The sequence below is a fragment of the Bubalus bubalis genome, chromosome 6, assembly GCF_019923935.1.
Source record: "Bubalus bubalis isolate 160015118507 breed Murrah chromosome 6, NDDB_SH_1, whole genome shotgun sequence".
NCBI lineage: Eukaryota > Metazoa > Chordata > Mammalia > Artiodactyla > Bovidae > Bubalus > Bubalus bubalis.
Window position 1 is genome coordinate 101,965,792 of NC_059162.1, and position 25,329 is coordinate 101,991,120.

The 25,329-nt window shown below is 39.6% G+C and overlaps 1 protein-coding gene across 10 annotated transcripts in view; it reads right to left on the reverse strand.

Moving 5' to 3' along the window:
* ST3GAL3 (ST3 beta-galactoside alpha-2,3-sialyltransferase 3) overlaps positions 1-25,329 on the reverse strand; it is a 214,608-nt gene that overhangs the window by 179,362 nt on the left and 9,917 nt on the right. For 8 of the 10 annotated variants that reach the window (XM_006044555.4, XM_006044554.4, XM_006044549.4 and 5 more), the window contains exon 2: positions 5,910-6,054. The exons of the other annotated variants lie outside the window; for them this stretch is intronic. In XM_006044555.4, coding sequence (XP_006044617.1) covers positions 5,910-6,024 — 115 coding nt within the window. In that variant the 5' untranslated portion in view covers positions 6,025-6,054. The remainder of the gene's footprint in view (positions 1-5,909; positions 6,055-25,329) is intronic. 10 annotated transcript variants of the gene reach the window in all.

The window sequence follows — 25,329 nt, forward strand, 5'->3', positions numbered from 1 at the left end:
GTTGGCTTAAAGCTCAACATTCAAAAACAAAGATCATGGCATCTGGTCCCATCACTTCATGGCAAATAGATGGGGAAACAGTGGAAACAGTGGCTGACTTTATTCTCCTGGGCTCCAAAATCACTGCAGATGGTGACTGCAGCCATGAAATTAAAAGACGTTTGCTTACTCCTTGGAAGGAAAATTATGACCAACCTAGACAGCATATTAAAAAGCAGAGATATTACTTTGCCAACAAAGGTCCGTTTAGTCAAGGCTACGGTTTTTCCAGGGGTCATGTATGGATGCGAGAGTTGGACTGTAAAGAAAGCTGAGCACTGAAGAATTGATGCTTTTGAACTGTGGTGTTGGAGAAGACTCTTGAGAGTCCCTTGGACTACAAGGAGATCCAACTAGTCCATCCTAAAGGAGATCAGTCCTGGGTGTTCATTGGAAGGACTGATGTTGAAGCTGAAACTCCAATACTTTGGCCACCTGATGTGAAGAGCTGACTCATTTGAAAAGACCATTTGAAAAGATGCTGGCAAAGATTGAGGGCAGGAGAAGGGGATGACAGAGGATAAGATGGTTGGATGGCATCACCGACTCAATGGACATGAGTTTGAGTAAAATCTGGGAGTTGGTGATGGACAGGGAGGCCTGGCATGCTGCAGTTCATGGGGTCACAAAGAGTCAGACACAACTGAGTGACTGAACTGAACTGAAGGTGGAAACTTAGATAATTGATTTTAGATCTTTCTTCTTTTCTAATATATGTTTCAACACTATAAATTTCCCTCTGATCTTGCTATATCCCTTTTTTTTAATCAGTTTGGCTATCATTTCATTCAGTTAAAAATATTTTTTAAATCTCATATCTTTCTTTCTTGACCCATGTTGTACTTAGAAGTATACAGTTTAATTTTCATGTATTCAGGGATTTTCTAGTTATCTTTGCTTCATTGATTTCTAGTTTAATTCTTTTGTGGTCTGAAAGAACACATTGTATGATTTCTATTCTTATAAATTTGTTAAGATGTTTATGGAAAAAGAATGAGATACTGCCATTTGTAGTAAAATGATGGACCTAGAGATTGTCACACTAAGTGAAGTAAGTCAGAGAAAGACAAATAGCCTATGATATCACTTATTTGTGGGATCTAAAATATCATACAAATGAACTTATTGACAAAACAGAAACAGGCTCATAGATGTAGAAAACAAACTTTTGGTTACCAAAGGTAAAAGATGAGGGGATAAATTAAGAGATTGGGATTAACATATATACACTACCATACATAAAACAGATAACTAGTAAGGCCCTGCTGTGAGCACAGGGAACTCTACTCAATGATCTGCAATAACCTATATGGAAAAAGTATCTAAAAAAGAATGGATATATGTATAACTGATTCACTTTGCTGGATACCTGAAACTAACATAACATTGTTAATCCACTATATCCAAGAATAAACAAAAAAAATACAATACAAATGAACTTACCAACAAAACAGAATCAGACCCACAGACATGGAAAACAAACTTACGGTTACCAAAAGGGAAAAGGGGGAGAGGGGTTAAATTAGGAGCTTGATATTAGCAGATACAAACTATTATACATAAAATAAACAACAAGGTCCTCCCTATATAGCATAGAGAACTATATTCAATATTATGGAATAAAACATAATGGAATATATATGTATATGTGTGTTTGTGTATATATATGTATATACATTGAATCACTTTGCTATATGCTAGAAATGAACATAACATTGCCAAATTAGCTATACTTGAAGGGGAAAAAAAAGATGTGTTTTATGGCCCAGAACATGGTCTATCTTGAATGTTGCATGTGAACTTGAGAAGAAATGCATATCCTGTTGTTGCCAGGTGAAGTAGTCTAAAGGCATCAATTATAGCCAATTGATTGATGATGTGATTGAATTCAATTAGGTTCTTAAAGATTTCCTGCCTGCTGGATCTGTTCATTTCTGACAAAGTGGTGTTGAAGTCTCCAACTATGATAGTATTCATCTACTACTCTTTGCAATTTTACTAATTTTTGCCTCACAGTTTGAGGCTCTATTAGGTGCATACACATTGAGAATTTTTATGCCTTCTTAGAGAACCAACTCCTTTATCATCATGTAGTGCCTCCTTTATTAGTGATAACTTTCCTTGTTTTGAAGCCTGCTTCGTCTGAAATTAACACATCTACTCCTACCTGTTTTGACTAGTGTTCGCACTGTATATTTTTCTCCATTTACTTTTAATTTATATGTGTCTTTATAATTAAAATGGGTTTCTTGTAGACAACAGACAGTTGGGTCTTGTTTGTTTGGTCCAATCTCTGTCTTATAATTGGTGCATTTAGACCACTGATATTCAAAGTAACTACCAATATATTTGGAGTAATACCATATTATTACAGTTTTCTATTTGTTGCCCTAATTTTTTGTTCTTATTTTTATCCTCTACTCTTTTTATGCTTTTTATGGTTTTAATCGAGCAATTTATGATTCTATTTTCTTTCCTTTTTTAGCATACAGGTTCTACTTTTTAAACTTTTTTTTAGTGGTTCTCTCCAGATGCGGTGGCAATGGTCTGCCCTGTGTGCTCTTCTTACAGAGCCAAGAGGAGTTGACTTTTCAGTCTGTTCAGTGTTTCATTTGTTGTTAGTCAGAGTGGCAACTTCCAAGCTCCTTAACATGCGGAACGGGAAACCTCAAGCTACAGAACTTCTAAAAACACACTGATAACTAGGACCAATCTCACACAGCAAACCTTTAGATTAAGCACTTGACCCAAGCCCTGGCAATCTGACTAAGCACTGGCCACATGCAGCTCTAAACTGCTCAAGAGAGAACAGTTTGCATCTTTCTATTAATACAACATGCCTTGGGATTAATTCTTAAAATTTCCTAGCAGGAAGGAATTCTATGTTCTAACATGGCATTTCACACAGACCTCTCTTTTAGAATATGACACATTATAGTAGTTGATTTATTTCTTTCTCATGTTATAGGCTGAGAGCATAAAGTCTACCTTCATCTTATATGCAGTTTACATAGAATAGTTTGGACCATAATAAGAACATATTGCTTACTGAATAAATCAGTTGATAATAAAAAACTCTTGACTCCCCTTCTTTCCCTCAACGTGACGAAATCCTAATATGTAACCTTGGTTAAGTCATAAATGAATAAAAATTAAGGAAAATAATGCCAAAGACATTTATTTTTCAAGCTTGGTAGTGCCCTCTAAGCTCCACAGATGAGAGACAAACTCTTGATCACTGAGCCTCTTTGAAGCCTCAGTTTCTACATCTGTAAAAGAGGATAATAATAATCAATGTAAACTATGAGGTTATGAATATAAAGCTCTCATTACGATACATACAGTAGACACTCAACAAATTATTTTCATTTCATTATTATTAGCAGCAGCATCAATACCATCAAACCATCACTTACAATTCAGTACACAGTAGCCATTTGCTTTAGAAACTCCTTCAGCTTGACCTTGTTGACGGAGTAAAGGTTACAAGGTAAAAGATAACCCCTGAGTTGGTAAGACATTAGGGTTGATCACATTATTCCATCCTCTGATATTACAGCACAGAAACAACGTGCTATAGTAAGGAGGTCTAAAAAACCCATTCAAGGTCAAATATCTGAAAGGCGTGAGAGAACAACAGAAAAGATGTGGACAGTGGGTGGTCAGCTAATAACCAACTCAAAGCAGATGATAACTGTTAACAGACTATGGAACCCACAGCACAAGAACAGCAACTATCACCTCCAACCTAAGAGACCCCTTGTCGCCTGCAGGACTTTCTTTCTCTTCTTCTTTTCCTCCGTTTTCTTTCTTCACCTCTATCCTGACACCCTATGATTTCTTCTCTGAGTCTCTCGGTTCTTTCTTTTTACCAATTGAAATACAGAATTAATTTACAGTCTTAGTATTTATTATACTTTTCAGTAAAATAATGAAAATATGTTTAAAGAAAGAAAATCAGGACTCAATTCCAGTTCTAATAATTAGCTATGTAACTTGGGTAAATTAAACTATAACACTTTAGTTTGCTCAAATGGAAAATAGAGATAATAGCCTCTTCACATGGTTATAGTAAGAAGTAAATTAAATTTGTAAATTATCTAGCCTAAAACCTGACACACAATAGGTCTTCCATAAAGTTAATGTCCTTCTCAATTTCTCTAGAAAAAAATCATCTAATCCTTGGCTATGTCTTCCACAGTACCTCTTAACAGAGAAGGAAAGTCTCCCATTCCTTGTACATATTCCCATCATTTTTATGAATATAAATGAACCCAACCATTACAGATATGGATAATGCTGCTAACTACAGAATTTTACACTGCACTGATATAAACTCCGGAGAAGGCAATGGCACCCCACTCCAGTACTCTTGCCTGGAAAATCCCATGGACAGAAAAGCCTGGTAGGCTGCAGTCCATGGGGTCGCTAGGAGTCGGATACGACTGAGCGACTTCACTTTCACTTTTCACTTTCCTGCATTGGAGAAGGAAATGGCAACCCACTCCAGTGCTCTTGCCTGGAGAATCCCAGGGACGGGGGAGCCTGGTGGGCTGCCGTCTATGGGGTCACACGGAGTCGGACACAACTGAAGCGACTTAGCAGAAGCAGATATAAACTCTCCTTACTCTGGGTCCTCTCCTTGATCTTAAAGATAAGTTGGAACAGAAAAATTTAAATAGAAACACAAAGTAAGTAATGATAATTATAAACTATGCATTTAAGAGGCACTTAAACATTACTCATAAAACAATAATATGAAAAGTATAACACTATGCTTTTAAAACTGGCTTAAAGCTGCTTCAGTACTTTGGACCATGTGAGAAAATTATGAACAACCTCACAGGAATAGTTCCCACATTAAGGAGTCAATACAGTAGCAGGCCAATTGCCAGCTGCCTCTTCCAACTCATTCTAACTCTGTTAACCTCTGAGCTAGAGACTGACTCTACTCTGAAGTGAATTCCACACTGGTATCCAATAAGTGTTTGTAAAAATAGAACTATTCTAGAGAAAAGACATTAGGAATCAGAACAGACTACCCAAACTTTACTGCACCCAGTTCAGACAGCCATGAGACAAAAGAACCAAAAGGAAAACCACGTGTGGCCACCATGTGGCACTTGAAAGACAGCCAAGAAGGCACTGTTCAGAGGCTGGTGCAGCTCAGTGCAATTCTTCAACTGCAAACTCCAAACCACAATGCAGGCGACACTGAGTGAACCAGAAGCAAGCTGGTGTTGGGGGAGGCAGGTCAGAAAGCCATACAGAAAAAAGTATAACCCATGAAATGACTGCCACGGGAGAAAGGGCTAGGAGCTACTGGGTAGGGGGAAAAGCCATTATTCTATTCAAGTCCAAGTTCAGTACCAACAAGGGCTAAAAAGATGAAGTAGACAAAAGTTCTTTAGGGAAAATAAAACAAAGAGAGTGTTAAATTAAAAGCTGAAGATCCAAGGAAAGGGTAAAGATGCATGCTTTAAGGGCATTAGAAAATCAACTTCAACAGCAAGCCTCAAGATGATAACTGGCAAATGGGAGTGATAGTAAAGTTTAATAATTTGAAAAGAACAACATTGGAGAACCAGAAGTACTGGTACCGTTTGGAATTTTATTGAAGATAAAACAGCACATTTTCCTTAAGTTCATAAAAAGATTTGCCATGGCATGCAGTTTTTATAAAACATCAAAGTTCTCACCCTAGAGCAACAAAAGTGGTGGATGGTTTCTGAGCCTAAGTTCCAGGAAGCTCAGTTTATTCTCAGTGCTCATCTCTGAAGAATCTGAGAGCATTGCAGCCACGGGAAAGCCCCATAACTGATCCACAGGAGGCTTTTTCTGAGGGTAGGCTAGAGTGTGACCATACTTACTGGAGTCCTCCCACTGGAGTAAATGTAGCTTCCATGCAGAATAATACAAAAATCCCAGTACCAGAAAAAGGCAGAGGGCTAGCAGCAGATTGCGTACAAATATCAACAGTCCCATCTTCACATGATCTACAATTTCCTACATGACCTAAAAAAAAAAAAACACAACAACAAAAAAAACAATTTAGGTCTTAACTGATAAAGCAATCATCTTACTGATATACTCTACCTTAGAATAAGTATTTATAGGACAATTTCCAAATGAAGAACAACCTGGAATTATCACTGATTGATGACGTGGCATCCTCCGACCTGCTCAAGCCTGGCTCAAAGGACAGCTTCACCATCACTCAGCATCCAAGCCAGCTGTCACCCTCGTGTCTCTCCTCTCGCTCACTCCTGACACCAAATCAGTGACCAAACTGGCAATTCCAACCTCGCAAGTAAATCTCAAATCATACCTGCTTCCCACCATCGCCCTCCTAGGCCCTGACACCACCATATTCCCACAACACAAGTTTCCCTGCCTCCAAATCTGCATCTCCCAAATCCATTTTCCACACAGCACAAAGGGCAGTCTATTAATAACACAAAATTTAACACTACTTCCTGGCGTAAACCCCTTTGAGCTAGTATTCTACTGCTGCTCTAGCAAATTACCACAAACTCAGCAGCCTGAAGCCACTCAAATTTATTATCTCAGAGCTCTAAAAGCAGCAAGTCCAGGTGCAGCATGGCTCAGCAGGGCCCTCTGCATAGGCTATCCCAAGACCAAAACCAGAGGCTCGGGCGGGCTGCATTCCTTTCTGCAGACTCTGGGGATGAGCACGCTTCCAAGCTGCTCCAGGCTAAATTCAGTTCCTTACAGCTGTAGGGCCCCACTACCTTTCTGGTTATCAGACAGTCTGCTTTTGTGTTCCTCTTCAGATTTTCCATGTGATACCCTTCAGTCGTGGTGGGTTAGGCTCCTTTTACACCGATCTCTCCAACTTCCCCTTTAACCACATCTTGCTTCTATTTCCAGGCAGAGAAACCTCCTTGCTTTTCAGGTTCATGTGATTAGATAGGGCCCAGTTGAATAATCGAAGGCAACCTCCCTATTTTAAAGTCTGAAGCTTTAATTTCATGTGTAAAGTCCCATCTGCCATGTATAGTAACATATTTACAGATTTCAGGGATTAGTGTGTGGACAGCTTTGGTTGTTTTTCCTCGTTGTTGTTGTTTTGGGTTTTGATTGTTTTTTTCTTACAGTGCTACGTGGCTTGTGGTATCTTAGTTCCCCAACCAGGGATCAAACCTGGGCCCCTTGCAGTGGAAGTGAGGAGTCCTAACCACTGGACTGCCAGTAAATTCCCACGTGTGGACATCTTGGAGGGACCATTCTCCTTAACACACCCTTCATTAAATTCTCAGTTCCTGTAAGACAAAGTAATTGCTCCTCAGGAGTCCAGCAGCTTCCGACTGCACCCCTATTTACTCTCCAACCACCCCTTGCTCCTCCCAACCTCACTTGTGCCCTATGCTCTAGCCCCTCTTCTTTCTATTCATTGAACAGTTCTTGTTGTTACTGTCCTCAAGGTCTGTCTGGAATTTATTCTCTACCACCCTGCCATTTCACCTGCTGCACATTCTTTGGTACTTACCTTAAATGTAACCTCAGCCAAGATGACTTCCTAGGATCACTCTTCCCTACCCCTACTAAGATATCTAAGACATGAAATAGTCTATGAGAAATATTATAAATATTATATCCTATGTATAAACATTACACATGAAGTGATAAAAAGTTAGCATCTTCAGACTATATAATCATACACCTAAAAAAGCCAAGAGACTCAACTGAAAAACCGTTAGAACTAATAGAAAATTGAATAAATTAGGTGATTATATGATTTACTTACAAAATCCAACAGCTTCTTAAAAACTATACCAGCAATAATCAATTTAAAAAATGTAAGGGGAGAAAATTCCACTCATGATATGGCAACAAAATCTACAAAATACCTAAAAATAAACTTCAGAAGAAATGAACAAGATTTTCACCAAAGGACATAAAAGATCCAAATAAATAAACAGACAGGTTTCCAAGTGAGAAAATTCAATAATGGAAACATGTCAGTTCTCCTGAAATGTCAGTTCTCTATAAATTTAGTCTAAAGCCAGTCAAAATCCATGTTTTTGTTTGTGTTTTTTTAACTTAGATCTAACAATCTGAGGGCTTCCCAGGTGGCACATTGGTAAAAGAATCCACTTGCCAATATAGGAGATACAAGAGACTCGGGTCCAATCCCTGGGTTGGGAAGATCCCCTGGAGGAGGAAACCCTCCAGTACTCTTGCCTGGAGAATCCCATGGATGGAGGAGCCTGGCAGGCTACAGTCCATGGGGTTGCCAAGAGTCGGACATGACTGAGCAACTGAGCACGCACTCACACAAAGTTAATATGAAGAGTTCATACCCAAGAAGAGTGAAGAAACTTTTTGATGAAATGAGGATTTGCCTTACCATATTAAAACCAACTCAAAGCTGTAATTATTAAGCTGGATGGGTACTGGCACAAGAAAAGACAAATAGATCAATGGAACAGAACAGAGTCTAGAAATGAGCTGTCTCAATAAAGAGACACATACAGACATGGATACATACACACATATATAACTGAATCTATCCATATATTTGAATTTACAATAGGCATGTAAGTTTTTTAAAAAGATACAAAGGCTACACAGCTAACTGTTGATGTAGTTACCTCTAAGAAATAGTACAGGACAATGAAAAGTACTTTTCCCTTCATACACTTTGAAATAAATTTGTTATAGGTCACAAGTATTGCCTCTATAATTTTGAAAACTTAAAAAATGAGACATATGGGACTTCCCTGGTGATCCAGTGGTTAAGACTTCGCCTTCCAATGCAGGCGGAGCAGGTTCAATCCCTGGTAGGCGAGCTAAGATCCCACATGCCTTTCAGCCAAAAAAGAAAACTTAAAAAAACAGAAGGAATACTGCAACAAATTCTATAAAGACTTTAAGAAAATTAAAAAATAAAAGTCAAACATAAACAAATGGGACCTAATCAAACTTATAAGCTTTGGCATAGCAAAGGAAACCATAAACAAAACAAAACGACAACCTACAGACTGGGAGAAAATATTTGCAAACAATGTGACTGACAAAGGCTTAATTTCCAAAATACACAAACAGCTCATATAACTCAGTAACAACAACAACAAAAAAGTGAATAAACAAACCAATTAAAAATGGGCAGAAGACTTAAATAGACAGTTCTCCAAAGAATACATCAGATCAGATCAGATCAGATCAGTTGCTCAGTCGTGTCCAACTCTTGGCGACCCCATGAATCGCAGCACGCCAGACCTCCCTGTCCATCACCAACTCCTGGAGTTCACTCAGACTCACATCCATCGAGTCAGTGATGCCATCCAGCCATCTCAACCTCTGTCGTCCCCTTCTCTTCTTGCCCCCAATCCCTCCCAGCATCAGAGTCTTTTCCAATGAGTCAACTCTTCGCATGAGGTGGCCAAAGTACTGGAGTTTCAGCCTCAGCATCATTCCTTCCAAAGAAATCCCACATACCTATAGTCAATAGGCACATGAAAAGATGATCAACACTGCTGACTATCAGAGGCATACAAATCAAAATGTCATTGAGGTAACAACTCACATTGGTCAGGATGGCCATCATGAAAAAAATCTACAAATAACAAATGCTGGAGAGGGTGTGGAGAAAAGGGAACCCTCCAACACTGGTAGTAGGAATTGTAAGTTCGTATAGCCACTACAGAAAACAGTCGGAAGGTTCCTCAAAAAAATAAAAAATCGAGTTGTCATATTTTCTAATGATAGCACTCGTGGGCATATATCTGGAGAAAACTCTTAATTCAAAGATACATGCACCCTGATGTTCATAACAGCACTTTTTACAATGTCTGCTGACAGATGAATGGATAAAGAAGAGGTGGTGTCTATATACACAATGGAGGACTACTGAGCCATATAAAGAATGAAATAATGTCATCCGCAACCAAATGGATGGACCTAGAGATTATCATACTGAGTAAGAAAGAGAAAGACAAATACCATGACATCACTTACATGTGGAGTCTAAAATACATGACACAAATGAACTTATGTGCAAAACAGAAACAGGTTCTCAGACAGAATACAAATTCATGGTTACCCAAGGGGGAAAGGGGTGGGGAAGGACAAATTGGGGGTTTGGGATGAGCAAGTACAAGCTACTATATATAAAATAGATAAATGTCCTACTATATAGAGCCCAGGGAACTATATTCAGTATCCTAATAAACCATAATGGAAAAGAATATGAAAAATAATATATGTATACATACACATATATTACTTTACTGTACATCAGAAACTAATATTATAAATCAACTACACTTCAATTAAAAAAAAAAAAAAAACAAATTCAGTTCAGTTGCTCAGTCATGTCTGACTCTTTGCAACCCCATGGACTGCAGCACACCAGGCCTCCCTGTCCATCACCAACTCCCAGAGTTTACTCAAACTCATGTCCATTGACTCAGTGATGCCATCCAACCATCTCATCCTCTGTCATCCCCTTCTCTTCCTGCCTTCAATCTTTCCCAGCATCAGGGTCTTTTCAAATGAGTCAGTTCTTTGTATCAGGTGGCCAAAGTATTGGAGTTTCAGCTTCAACATCGGTCTTTCCAATGAATATTCAGGACTGATTTCCTTTAGGATGGACTGGTTGGATCTCCTTGCTGTCCAAGGGACTCTCAAGAGTCTTCTCCAACACCACAGTTCAAAAACAAATTCTTCAGTGCTCAGCTTTCTTTATAGTCCAACTCTCACATCCATACATGACTACTGGAAAAACCAAAGCTTTGACCAGAGGGACTTTTGTTGGCAAAGTAATGTCTCTGCTTTTTAATATGCTGTCTAGGTTGGTCATGTCTTCCTTGGTGGCTTAGATAGTAAAGCACCTGCCTGCAATGCAGGAGACCTGGGTTCAATCCCTAGGTTGGGAAGATCCCCTGGAGAAGGAAATGGCAACCCACTCCAGTACTCTTGCCTGGAAAACCCCATGGATGAAGGAGCCTGGTAGGCTACAGTCCATGGGGTTGCAAAGAGTCAGACACGACTGAGCAACTTCACACAAGGTTGGTCATAACTTTTCTTCCAAGAAGCAAGTGTCTTTTAATTTCATGGCTGCAGTCACCATCTGCATTAATTTTGGAGCCCAAAAAATAAAGTCTGTCACTGTTTCCACTGTTTCCCCATCTATCTGCCATGAAGTGATGGGACCAGATGCCATGATCTTAGTTTTCTGAATGTTGAGCTGTAAGCCAACTTTTTCACTCTCCCTCTTTCACTTTCATCAAGAGGCTCTTTATTTCCTCTTCACTTTCTGCCATAAGGGTGGTGTCATCTGTATATCTGAGGTTATTGGTATTTCTACCAGCAATCTTGATTCCAGCTTGTGCTTCCTCCAGCCCAGCGTTTCTCATGATGTACTCTGCATAGAAGTTAAATAAGCAGGGTGACAATATACAGCCTTGACGTACTCCTTTCCCTATTTGGAACCAGTTTGTTGTTCCATGTCCAGTTCTAACTGTTGCTTCCTGACCTGCATACAGATTTCTCAGGAGGCAGGTCAGGTGGTCTGGTATTCCCATCTCTTTCAGAATTTTCCACAGTTTGTTGTGATCCACACAGTCAAAGGCTTTGGCATAGTCAATAAAGCAGAAGTAGATGTTTTTCTGGAACTCTCTTGCCTTTTGGATGATCTAACAGATGGTGGCAATTTGACCTCTGGATCCTCTGCCTTTTCTAAATCCAGCTTGAACATCAGGAAGTTCACAGTTCATGTACTGTTGAAGCCTGGTTTGGAGAATTTTGAGCATTACTTTGCCAGCATATGAGATGAGTGCAATTGTGCAGTAGTTTGAACATTCTTTGGCATTGCCTTTGGGACTGGAATGAAAACTGACCTTTTCCAGTCCTGTGGCCACTGCTGAGTTTTCCAAATTTGCTGGCATATTGAGCGCAGCACTTTCACAGCATCATCTTTTAGGATTTGAAATAGCTCAACTGGAATTCCATCACCTCCACTAGCTTTGTTTGTAGTGATGCTTGCTAAGGCCCACTTGACTTCGCATTCCAGGATATCTGGCTCTAGGTGAGTGATCACAGCATCGTGATTACAATACATTATAAAAATATAAATTGGTATACTCTTTTAGGAGCAATGTGGAAGTACAGGTATCCCCTGTTTTTTGAAAGTTTGATTTACACCACTTTGCTTCCATGAAACCTATGTCATTATCTGTTTTCACTAAATGAAAGAAATTCAAAGATTTTCACTTTTATGAAAAGAGCTTTCAGAATCTTTTGCATCTAGCAGTTATAGAGGCAACAAGCACCCAGAGCAGTCAGAGTGGCACCACCAACTTCCTTTCCCAGTAACTATACTCAGCATCTCAGCAACAAGCCAATATGGCTTTGAAATCTTTTTATGAGCATCTGAACTTCATCTTGATTTATTTTGTGCAACTCTTAGCAAGATGTGTCCTAAGGTTTCATAAAGGCCTAAGAGAACTTGTAAGAGTGTCATGCTCGGCATAAAAATGAACATAATTAAGCATTTAAACTGTAGTGAACCAAATAAAGATGCATTTGCATTGAACTTGCCTGTGTCTACCATTCAAACTGTTTACACTCTGAAAGAATACTGAATGCTGAAAAAGTTACTATTGGTTCTGCTAGTAGAGAAAGTATTCTCTTTCAACTGGCATCCAGTAACCTTATGACAAATTGGAAAGTATACTGCTTGAGTGGATTGATGCGTGTACAAAGCATATTCCTTCATTAACTTATCTTATATTTAAGGAGATATCAGTCTTTTCAAAAAGATGAAACAGAAAGCTCTGGATGGGGAATTCCCTGGTCGTCCAGACGTTAAAACTCTCATGACCAATAGCCTGGGTTCAATCCCTGGTCAGAGAACTTTTAGTTTTAACGCCACAAGCCATACAGTGCAGCCAAAAAAAAAAAAAAAAAAGAATTAGAAAGAAAGAAAGGAAGCACTAGACAATGGTGATGATAGCGTTACAAGAGTAAAATTTAAAGGCACCTATGGATGGTTGCATTGGTTTCTGAGGTGAGGGCAGCTTCATAGCTTAAAGGTTACTTGTAAGAGTGCTTTGGCTGATACTGGAGCTGCTGAAAAGCTCCCAGAAGAACAGAAAAGAGTAATTACAGAAAGTGGCTATTCACATAAGCATTTGATTACAGCAAAATTGTAATTTACTGGAAAAAAAAAAATACCGAGCAAGACATTTATTTCAAGAGAAGAAAAGCAAGCTGGGGGACACAAGGCGTCAAAGGAGAGGTTTACCCTAGTGCCTACTATTGACACCGCTGGTGATGGCTGTCCTGAGGCCTCAATGAATGTACCGCTCAGGAAATGTGAGGGCATTCACAGGTATTGGCAAGAATACACTTCCTGTTATGTTTCATTCACATCCAAGTAGCTGGACTATCCAAGTGATTTTTTTTCTGAGTACATGACTGGGTATGTTAGTCGTTCTGATGAAAAATACTGCTGAGAAAATAACCTCGATAACAGGTGTCTCGTGATTACGGATAATTGTGCGGCTCTCCACCTGGTATTACCAGGTATAGCAGTAGCATTCATGGTGTGTTCTTACCACCAAATATGACACTGTTGCTGCAACTGTGTGACTAAGGCCTTGGAGCCACAATTGAGGCTTACTATATGCAAAAAGTGTGATGCATCTTATTATGTGCCACTGAAAGAGAAGAAAACTCCAAAGCATCTTTATGAGAGATTGGAAAGACTAAAATATAAAGTGGGCAATTGCTAGACTCACAGATATAGAGAATAAACAAGTGGTTACCAGTGGGGAAAGGGAAGCAGGGAGGGGCCGTATAGGGATAGGGGAAACAAAAGGTTATTATGGGATTATATGAAACCTTGTGTGTGAAACTTTTGAAAACCAAAAAGCACTATAGAATTTAAAGAATATTTCATTCAATAAAAAATACAAATAAGCAAAACACAAATTTATTAATTAAATTGGCAACTGCTAACCTTGGAGATACTTTCAACAGGCTAAAAGTCTTACAGAGAAATGGCATTTGGAAGAAACTGTGTCCTGAATAAGCAATTTTAGGGTTTCAAATCAACAATAAGTATGGCAACAGTGACTACAGCTACGGAGGCTGGGTTTGCAGAAGCTGATGAAGACGTTGAAGTGTTTTGGCATTCTACGACCAAGAACTGACAAACAGCTGCTGCAACTGCAAGGGTAAAGGATATTGACGGAAACCGCCCCAAAGTGAAGTCATCCACAAACTGAAATGTAAAGCGCTCACAGAGATTTTTCACTATGACTGAGTGCTGCAATGACTGCAGAAAAGTATGACTTCAATTTTGAAAGGACATGCAAATTTTGGGCAGGTTTGCAGGATGCTTTGAGTCGACACTCGTCTATAAAGAACGGTTTGATAGAAAAATGTGTTAGGCTAAGCAATCAAGTACCCTGTCCTATGCAAGCCTGTCACAACAGCCGGAGCAGACAACGAAACTCAACCTTTGACATCAAGGCAGACAGCCATAGAAGATGTAGATACAAGTGACCTGCTTGATCTGTTGGATTCAGATGATAATGAGAAGTTGATAAATGACCCGCTTCCCCTTTCTCCTACACCATAGTCTGTACCTCTGAACCTTGCACCACCCCAACCTCTGACAATTCAGCCTAACACACCATCACCACCGCCTCTTAACCTTGCTTTCTTCCTGATTCTGGTGAGTGAAACAATACCATAAATACATTATTTCTATCTTATACAGGCTGTGTATTTATCGGGTCATTTCTGCTTTCACTATATATTAGTGTTAGGAGGAGAAGGGGACGACAGAGGATGAGATGGCTGGATGGCATCACTGACTCAATGGACATGAGTCTGAGTGAACTCCGGGAGTTGGTGAGGGACAGGGAGGCCTGGCGTGCTGCGATTCATGGGGTCGCAAAGAGTCGGACACGACTGAGAAACTGATCTGATCTGATCTAGTGTTATTTGAGGTTTTAAGTGTTATTTGGTATGCTTTGGTAAGTTATTTTTTGGGTCTGGGAACACTCAAAAAGTTCTCCATATAAATTAACGGTAATTGTTTCTTCGCTTTCTAGCACTTCAGCTTATGAAAGGTTTCATAGGAATGCTGTACTTTCAGATGACAAGGGAAACCTATAGCTATTGAAATTTACAATATTCATACACCTTGACTCACCATTTCTATGATTTTTTTCTAAAGCAACACTTCAACAAATATTTTAAAAGACACGTGCATGGATATTTATCAGCAACAATGATTATAAGAGCAAAATACTTGAAACAACTCAAATGTCGATCAATAGGGAACCAGACAAATACATTACGATACAACTGCACAATGCTATCAATATCACTGCGCCCACCGAGGTCACGACGGGAAGTAGACAGCAAAGGAGTTAACCAAAGGAAGTTAGTGACTAGATTTCCTGCAGCTGTCAACATCTGCTATGGCTGTCTGCCTTGATGTCCGAGGTGGAGTTCAGTGTCTGCTCTGGCTGATGTGACACGCTTGAACAGGACAGTGTATTTGACTGCTTATCCTCACACATTTTTCTGAGGCATGTCCTGACATAGAAAAAAGCTGGAGTATACTGCTTAAGTGAAAAACAAATCTTGTAGAATAGTATGTATGTGAATGTATATACGGCCCCATACTGGTGGTAATAAGGACAACAGTAATATTTAAAATTAAGGTTAACAACAAAAAAAATTAAAGTTAAGCAGGAAGCACACAGATATAAGAATACACACCAAGCTGTTGACAATAATTATCTCCCCAAAGTGGGTATGGAGAGGGTATTTTTCATAATATATTCATATATTTAATTTCTGTACTCATGCAAGTAATAAATGTACAAAGTTTCCAAAGGGAAATAGAAATTGGAGACTCGTATTTTCAGTAGCACAAAGGATATGTACTGTGTCCAATCCTCCCACAAAAACAATGAAAACTGTAAGATATAAGAAGCCTGCCTACAAAAAGCAGGTGGTTCTTGGAAAGATTTCTTTCCTATTAAAAGGGGACTGGAGTGGCTGATCCCAGCCCTTCCCCATTCCTTCTGTCCTGAATGCAGACGTGACAACTGAGCTGCCACAGCCAGTGACTTCAACCCAAGGCTCTGGCAGACACACGACCAATAGATTTACTACCTGTTCAACAGATGTGACAGTGAGAATGGTCAACTAATCACCTACTTAATTTCTGACTTTTCCATTAAGGAAAAAGATCTACAAATAAAGGGGCAGAACAAACAGTCTAAGGAGGAAACAGATTTCCAGAAGTAGATGACATTCAAAGCAGCAAGTAAGAGCGTAAAATCAGCCAAAACAAGGAGGAGCACAACATCCTGATATTCTGAAAGAGATGACATTTCAAACTCACTGCCAGGACAAAAGTTTGACAAGATATTCTAGTGGTGAGGCTGTGGGGAGAATCCTCATACGTTACTGGTGGCGGGAGGGATTTGGCAATATCTAACAAAATCACACAGGCTTCAACACTTTAACCAAATAGTCTCACTTCTAAGAAACTATCCCAAAGATACACTGACAAAAACACAAAAAGACTTATGCACTGGCTGATAGCAGCACTCTGTAATATAAGAGAAAAAGTTCTCCAGTACACCTTCAAAAACTATGGTGTATTGACAAAACGTAGGGTTATGCAGCCATAAACAGGAATGTGCTCTCTCTGTCTCTTTCTTTCTGAATAGTTTAATCTAAATGCCATTAGGCTCTAGGGGCCAGGCAAGGTAGGCACATATATCTGAAGTGAAGACAGAAGGGGCATCAGGCCATCGTGAGAAGTCTGGGAGCGACAGAAGGTGACAGAAGTCTGAGAGAAGACAGGCAGTGACATGGGACTGACCAAACAAATTAAATACACTGAGACTAAGAGGAGCCAAATTTCTCAATGATGGATATGTCAGTTGCAAACGTGCAAAAAGATTGTTGTTCAGTCGCTCAGTCGCGTCCGACTCGTTGCGACCCCATGGACTGCAGCACGCCAGGCTTCCCTGTCCTTTACCATCTCCCAGAGCTTGCTCAAACTCATGTCAATCGAGTTGGTGATGCCATCCAACCATCTCATCCTCTGTTGTCCCCTTCTCCTCCTGTCTTCAATCTTTCCCAGCATCAGGTTTTTTTCTAGAGTCAGCTCTTCGCGTCAGATGGCCAAAGTATTGGAGTTTCAGCTTCAGCATCAATTCTTCCAATGAATAGTCAGGATTGATTTCCTTTAGGATTGGTCCAATGGACTCTCAAGAGTCTTCTCCAACAGCACAGTTCAAAAGCATCAATTCTTAGGTGCTCAGCCTTTTTTATGGTCCAACTCTCACATCCATACATGACTAGTGGAAAAACCATAGCTTTGACTATACGGACCTTTGTCAGCAAAGCAATGTCTCCACTTTTTAATATACTGTGTAGGTTTGTCAAGACTTCTCTTCCAAGGAGCAAGTAGGAAAAGATAAACTAGATAGAACGCATCTTTTGGGAGGTACTGGAATTGAAGGTATCAGTGTGAAGTGAAGGTTTTCAATATATACACATACAAACATATAAAAATAACTACAGATGTGGACTGTGCGTGTGCTTTTGTGTGTGTACATGCATGGAAGCCCTAGCTCCGATCACTGAAAGGGCCCAGCAGCAGTCATATCCCAATAGCAATGAGTACATCTAACACCGAGATCTTGGTTTTTAAATACCATTCTCCACTATGTGATAGGAACTAGGGATCCTTAGAAGAATGGCTGAACTCAGGGCTGAGGCAGAGAGGGCACAAGATAAGCCTGATGGTAGGAAAGTACTCAAAGAGAGACATGTCAAAAGGATAAAGCAGTCGGTTTGAGGGGCTCCTAATGGCCAGATCTGTGGCAATTTAGACTGATAATAACAGATTATGACCCATTAAATAAGAATTTAGTAAGTGAGGAGAGGAGAAAGCTCTTCCTTAGAGTGGAAAGAATGTAGAATAATGTAATTAGAAAATTATTTAGCAATCATTTTAGGAATAACTCAACTAAGAAACATCAAAGGATGCTAAAATTAATAAGTAATACTTTGAGAAATGGGACATCTTAAAGTATCTCCCCAAAAGAAACTTATTAATTACAGAGAGGAAAAGAGTAATTTTAAAATGCAGAAATCTGATAGGCACCACAATAAACTAGTTGAAAGATATATGGGGGTTCCTTGTTATATGCTTGCAACTTATTTGTAAGTCTGAGATGATTTCAAAATTAAAAGTCAAAAGAGAAAAAAAAATTAAACCAATGTGCATATAAATGTTCAAGTAAATATCAAGAGATTATGCAGCCAATTAAAATGCTGTTTATGAAAAATATTTTAATGACAGAGAAATGCTTCTGAAATTGTATTGAAGGAAAAAAGATACAAATATCATATCCTCAACTATTAAAAAAGAAAAAAATTGGAATAAAAAGAAAACTAACAGATCCATGCAGAGAATCTGGTTTTTTCTGGCTGTGGGAGCACACCTGGCCTTCCTGCATAGCCACAGAAAGCTGCAGGTTAAGAGCCGCAAATGCTCACAGCCAGCTCTCTTCAGCAGGCAGAGGGCATGCAGCAGTTGGGCTCATCCCCTCCTCAGGCCTTCATCTTAGCTCCAAGAAGGAAATGTCTCTCTTCTGTTCAAAGCTCAATGCAACAAGCACCAAGTGCCAGGGATTACTACAAGCCATGGAGGATACTAGACAATCAAATTTAGACCCTGCCCTGGAGGAGTTTGACTTCTCACTCCCCATTTGCTCTTTCACCCACCACAATCTGATCTGGCTTCTGCTCCCGCCTGTTGCTCAATAAGGTTACCACTGACCACTTAACTGCCAAAGCCACTGGACACCACAAGTCTCCCATCACTTGGCCTTTCTAAAGCATCTGAGACTGAGAGAGAGTACAGGGTGGTGTAAGAGCTCTTTCTCACCATCTTTACTTTTAGCAACACCAACTCCTCTTTTAAGACTCTGTTCAAGTCTCATTTCCTTCAAAAAGTTTTACTTAAACACTGCCCAACACTATGGCAATCTATGCTCTGGTAACACCCCATGCTTACCTCTGTCCTAGCACTTGTAAAATATCTTGTCTAAGGAATTAGCATATAATTTGAAAGTGGAATCTGTAACTTAGGTCTATGAATCACCCACAGTTAACAACACAGCCACCTAGTACACAGCCCATTCAAGAAGTGTTTGTCTAAAGATCAAATAAATGAATATATTCTAATTATATTCCAACTCCAGATACAATATAATTTGCTCACATTACAAAAATATATACTAAAGACACAATCTCTGCTTGTGTGTGTGTGTGTGTGTGTGTAGAGAGAGAGATGGAGGTGGGGAGAGGGAGGAAGAGAGAGAGCATGAGCAATTTTAAACATAGAGAGAAGCTTGAGGTGCTGTATGTCTGAGTTTTTCTTATATTTTCATTCCACAGAGAAGGAAATGGCAGCCCACTCCAGTATTCTTGCCTGGAGAATCCCAAGGACAGAGGAGCCTGCCAGGCTACAGTCTATGGGGTCACAAGAGTCGGAATCGACTGAGCAACTGACACACAGATACACCCAAGACAATCTCATTCCACTTCATTTACCATCCTCATGCTGACTATCCCAAACTTGATATATTCCATCCAGAGAGAAGACAGTTCCATCTCCATTTATTGAACTTTTGCTTTGGGGGGTTTTTCAGCCACACTGTCCAGCTTGTGGGATCTTAGTTCCCCAACCAGGGACTGAACCTTGGCCCCAGAAGTGAAAGCCCAGAATCCTAACCACTAAGCCACAAGGAATTTCCTCTATTTAACTTCTATATCATCATCTAGATGTTTCATAGATGTCTCAGACTTCCCCAGTAAACCCCCTTTCTCCAGTGTGTTCACTATTTCAATAAAAGGCAACACCTTCACAGAGGCGTCTGTCAAAAACCTGGACATCAACCTTGACACTATCCTCCTTCTCACTCTTATCCTCCACATATAATCAATCATCAAACCCTATGAATTTTACCTCTTAAACACCTCTTGAATCCATCCATCCCTCTATCTTCACTGCCACCACTATATTTCAAGTCACTATAATCTTTTGCTTGGACGATTACCACAGTCTCCTAACAAACCTCCCATCTCCATTATTTCATATCTGATAACTGTGATATATTACACTTTATAAATTTAAGGTATATAGCATGTTACTTTGATACATTTATACATTGTAATATGATTGCCGTTTAAACAATACATGCCATATTACATTATAGCACAATATTGTCGTCTGTATTCATTACACTGTACATTAGCTCTCTATAGGTTTACTACTTGCTAAGTCTGTACCCTAAACTATCATCAGTCTTATCCCCCAATCCTTCATCCTCCGGTAACCTCCATTTATGCTCTAATTTTTCACAGGTTTGCTTTTCAGATTCCACATTTAAGTGATGCTGTGTAGTACTTGTCCTTCCAACTTATCTCATTTAGCATAACGTGCTCAGGATCCATCCATGTTGTCACAAACGGCAGGATAGCCCCCTTTCTCGTGGCCAAATAATATTCCATTGAGTGTATGTATCACATCTTTTTTTAATCCATTTATCTATAGATGGGCATTTGGGTTATTTCAATATCATGGCTATTGAGAATAATGCTGTGATAAACAGGTGTGTACATATAATGCATCAAGATTCTGTTTTCATTTCCTTTGGGTACTCCCATATCCATTCTTGATCCTCTTCATTTTCCACATAGCGGCCAATGTGAGTATTATTTCATTCCCAGGTTTTAACTTCTTAACTTTCCCACTGTCTTTAGGGTAAAGTTCCAACGCCCTTAACAGGGCCTGTAAGACTGGTGAATCTGGCCCCTGCCCATCTCTCCTCCCATCTCTCTTGTCATCTCTTACGACCTCACCTCTAAGAATCTGCAACAGGGAACATCTCTCAGTGTTTTGAACTTGCCATGCTGTCTCCTAATGGCAGGCTGAAGCCTCCTTGACCCTACCACTTCATCTAGCCAACTCCCACTCAGTCTTTGGAAGCCTTACCACACTTTAAGTTGGGTCTCCCTGTTAGAAATTCCCACAGCACATATATATCCCTATCCATTACATAGTGAGCTTATAATCACAAGTATTTACTTATCATGAGTAATGTGCTTAAAGTATATATTCCGGCTAATCTAGAAAGTGAACATGTCTATTTTATTCACCATTGCATTCCTAGTAGGTATTCAAAAACCTATGTGCTCACTGACCAAATGTTCAATCACATATAGTCTGCTCAAAAAAAGGTACAAAAGGTATATAAATCTAGGTTATTTTAATTAACCATAAAAATTATATAAAAATTTGAACTCACTGAAACAAAATACACCAAACTCTTGTCATTTGTAAAACATCCTATAATGTGGTTATTTTCTAATCTATACCTGGAACAATTTTTACTCTGAAATGTTAGAATTTTGCTGACCTTCAAGTATCAGGCATGATGAATATGAACTTAATTATTACAAAATTACATGGAGCAAAAACTACAAAGTATTTCCTGAACATATCTCCTGTGAATAATTTTGAGGCAAGCGAATTAGAAGTTATTACATACTATTTATTATCTGGGCTTCCCTGGTGACTCAGACAGTAAAGAATCCACTTGTATTGCAGGAGACCTAGGTTCAATCCCTGGGTTGGGAAGATCCTCTGGAGAAGGGGATGGCAACCCACTCCAGTATTCTTGGAGAATACCTGAAGAATCCCAGTGAACAGAGGAGCCTGGTGGGCTACAATCCATGGGGTCACAGAGTCAGACACGACTGAGTGATTAAGCACATTACCTAGCTTCCTGAACAAGTTACTAAAAAAGTCATCAGTTTTTTAAATGGTTTTGCTGAATGCACACCTCCTTTTCAGACTATGCATAGCTAAGCAAATTTAAGTAGTTAATTAATGTGCAATACATTACAGAAGAATATTGCAGAATTGTAGATTTTCTAATTGCAAGTCAATGCAAGGGATAAACTAATATTGCTAATATTCATATAGTACCTACTGTGGACTAGCCAGAGTTCTACAAGTTTTATATGATTTAACTCACTGCATCTTCTTAACAATCCTACAAGATTATCATTCTCATTATATAGAGAACAAACAGGCACAGAGAGATAAAATTCTATAATATCACAGAGCCAGTAAGTGGCGGAGTGAGGATTCAAATTCAAATGATCTGCCTTTAATCATGTAACTCTTCACTTGAAGAGGCTATATGGGGACAACAGAACAAAAATGAAATAGAACCAGTACAGAATCTAAATGAGAGTGGAAGAAAGGAAGGAGGGGAGTCAAGGGGAAGTGTAGTAAATGAAGACCACACAACAGAATAAAACTATGTCACAGAACGGTTACAGATTACAGATAATTAACAAAAGTTCTCCAAGCGCTGCCCACTCCCAGAAGGTTCTATAAAACAAGACCGAAGAGCCAAGATTAAAGGGAGAGCCTTACAGAAAAAACAGTAAAACACCATTTTTAAAATAAAATTAGCACTCAAGTGCCAAAAGTGAAGAAAGAAAAATACCACCACAAAAGCCTCAATGAAAGAGAACAATTAAGAACTGCTAAAAACACAGTAAGTGTCATGAAGGCACTGGTGGATAAAAAATGAGTAAAAGAAAATGAAAAATAAAAAATTTAAAAATATTACCAAAATGAACCCAAACCCAAATCCAAAAACACAATAGCTGCCACAGGAGATCCAGTATAGGTATACCTGGTGTCTGAAAAGGGAACCAAGCATATAGAACAACAACAAAAGAAGATACACAAAAATGATAATTAGAGAGAGCTGGGCTGACACAAAGATAGAGTCCTAGCTTCTCCAAGCCACAACAGCCAAGGTGGCAAGGAAAACCTGAAGATCTCCAAAGGGAATTAAAATGCTAAGAGTATGCTGAGGTTCTGATTACCCACTGTGTGAATTACAGACTTATTGGCTCTTAGCTCCAAATTCAATCTTCCTGCTTGCTCTGTGAAAATGGACCTGGGCCCTTAAAGTATTTTCCTCTTGCCAGCTGACATGACGTCAAGCTTTGTGGAGGCTGCAGGAAAGCCGTGGCTTCTGGGTTCCAGTGTTCCTCTTGGTAGGCTCCTGCAACATACAGAACTTTTCCAGTGGACAGCAGTCAACAGGGAGCAAAAGCAGCCAATAGCTTCTCTCAGCACTTCTCTTGAGCAGTGTAAGAGAACTAACAGAGTGCCTCTGGTGAGACACCTCTCTGTAAACAGCATTCCCCAGTCCCTGAGAGGCAGATTTCTGGGAAACTCCACCCTGCAGCATCATAGGCACTCATCTGTAATCCAGTGATTCATGGGGGTGTCCACTACACCAAAGTCTGAATCTCAGCCTGCAGTGGGCGTGCAGCAAGTTGGAGAGCTCTTTGCTGGGCAGGCTAGCTCAGCCCGGTGGTGGTGGCTGCTCCTTAGACCTGTTAATTCTATTCTTTAGCGTTCTCTTTACTTCATATGACAGTTATTTAGACATCACTCACATACTATAAAATTCAACCATTCAAAGTATACCTTCTAATGCTTTTTAGTATTTTCAGAGTTGTGCAAACATATCCACAATCAATTTTAGAACATTTCTATTACCCCCAATTGATACCCTGTACCCGCTAGCTATCATTCCCTACAAACCTCCAGCCCCAGGCAACCACTAAACTATTTTCTATTCTATAGAATTGGCAAATGTTTATAGATATTTCATACAAATGGAATCAAACAATATGTGGTCCTCTGTGACAGGCTTCTTTCATTTAGCATAGTGTTTTCAAAGTTGTTGCATGTCAGTACTTCGCTTCTTTTTACTGCCAAGTAACATTCTATCATATGGACATACCAACATTTATTTAACCATTTGTCAGATGACAAACATTTGGGTTGTTTCCACATTTTGGCTGAACAATGCTGCAATGCATATTTAAGCAGAAATTCTTATATGGACATAGGTTCTCATTCCTCTTGGGTATATTACATGTAGGAGCAAAATATACCCAGGCTATATGATAACTCTATGTTTAACCGTTTAAGGAAATGACAGACTATTTTTCAAAGCCACTGTACCATTTTGGAATCAAGATTGCGGGAGAAATATCAATAACCTCAGAGAGGCAGATGACACCACCCTTATGGCAGAAAGTGAAGAGGAACTCAAAAGCCTCTTGATGAAAGTGAAAGTGGAGAGTGAAAAAGTTGGCTTAAAGCTCAACATTCAGAAAACGAAGATCATGGCATCTTCATACTTCATGGGAAATAGATGGAGAAACAGTGGAAACAGTGTCAGACTTTATTTTGGGGGGCTCCAAAATCATTGCAGATCGTGACTACAGCTATGAAATTAAAAGGCGCTTACTCCTTGGAAGCAAAGTTATGACCAACCTAGATAGCATATTCAAAAGCAGAGACATTCCTTTGCCAACAAAGGTCCGTCTAGTCAAGGCTATGGTTTTTCCTGTGGTCACGTATGGATGTGAGAGTTGGACTGTGAAGAAGGCTGAATGCCGAAGAATTGATGCTTTTGAACTGTGGTGTTGGAGAAAACTCTTGAAAGTCCCTTGGACTGCAAGGAGATCCAACCAGTCCATTCTGAAGGAGATCAGCCCTGGGATTTCTTTGGAAGGAATGATGCTAAAGCTGAAACTCCAGTACTTTGGCCACCTCATGTGAAGAGTTGACTCATTGGAAAAGACCCTGATGCTGGGAGGGTTGGGGGCAGGAGGAGAAGGGGACGACAGAGGATGAGATGGCTGGATGGCATCACTGACTCGATGGACGTGAGTCTGGGTGAGCTCCGCGAGTTGGTGATGGACAGGGAGGCCTGGCGTGCTGCGATTCATGGGGTCGCAAAGAGTTGGACACGACTGAGCAACTGAACTGAACTGTACCATTTTACATTCCCACCAGTGTATGAGAGCTCTGATTTCTCCACACCTGTGCCAACACTCCTTATCACCTGTCTTTTTGATGACAGTCATCCTAGTGGGTTTCAAGTGGCATCTCAGTGTGGTTTTGATTTGAATTTCCCTAATGACTGATGATGTTGAGCATCTTTCCATGTGTTTATTTCTTTACTTTTACTAGCTAATCTCATGTTACTCTAATTCACTGTTAAAGTTAATAATTCTTACAGTAAACTTGACCTACTCAAAGTACATGGATTCTCTCTCTTGATTGGACCCAGACTCATATAACATGTGCAGTAAGTGCCTTTC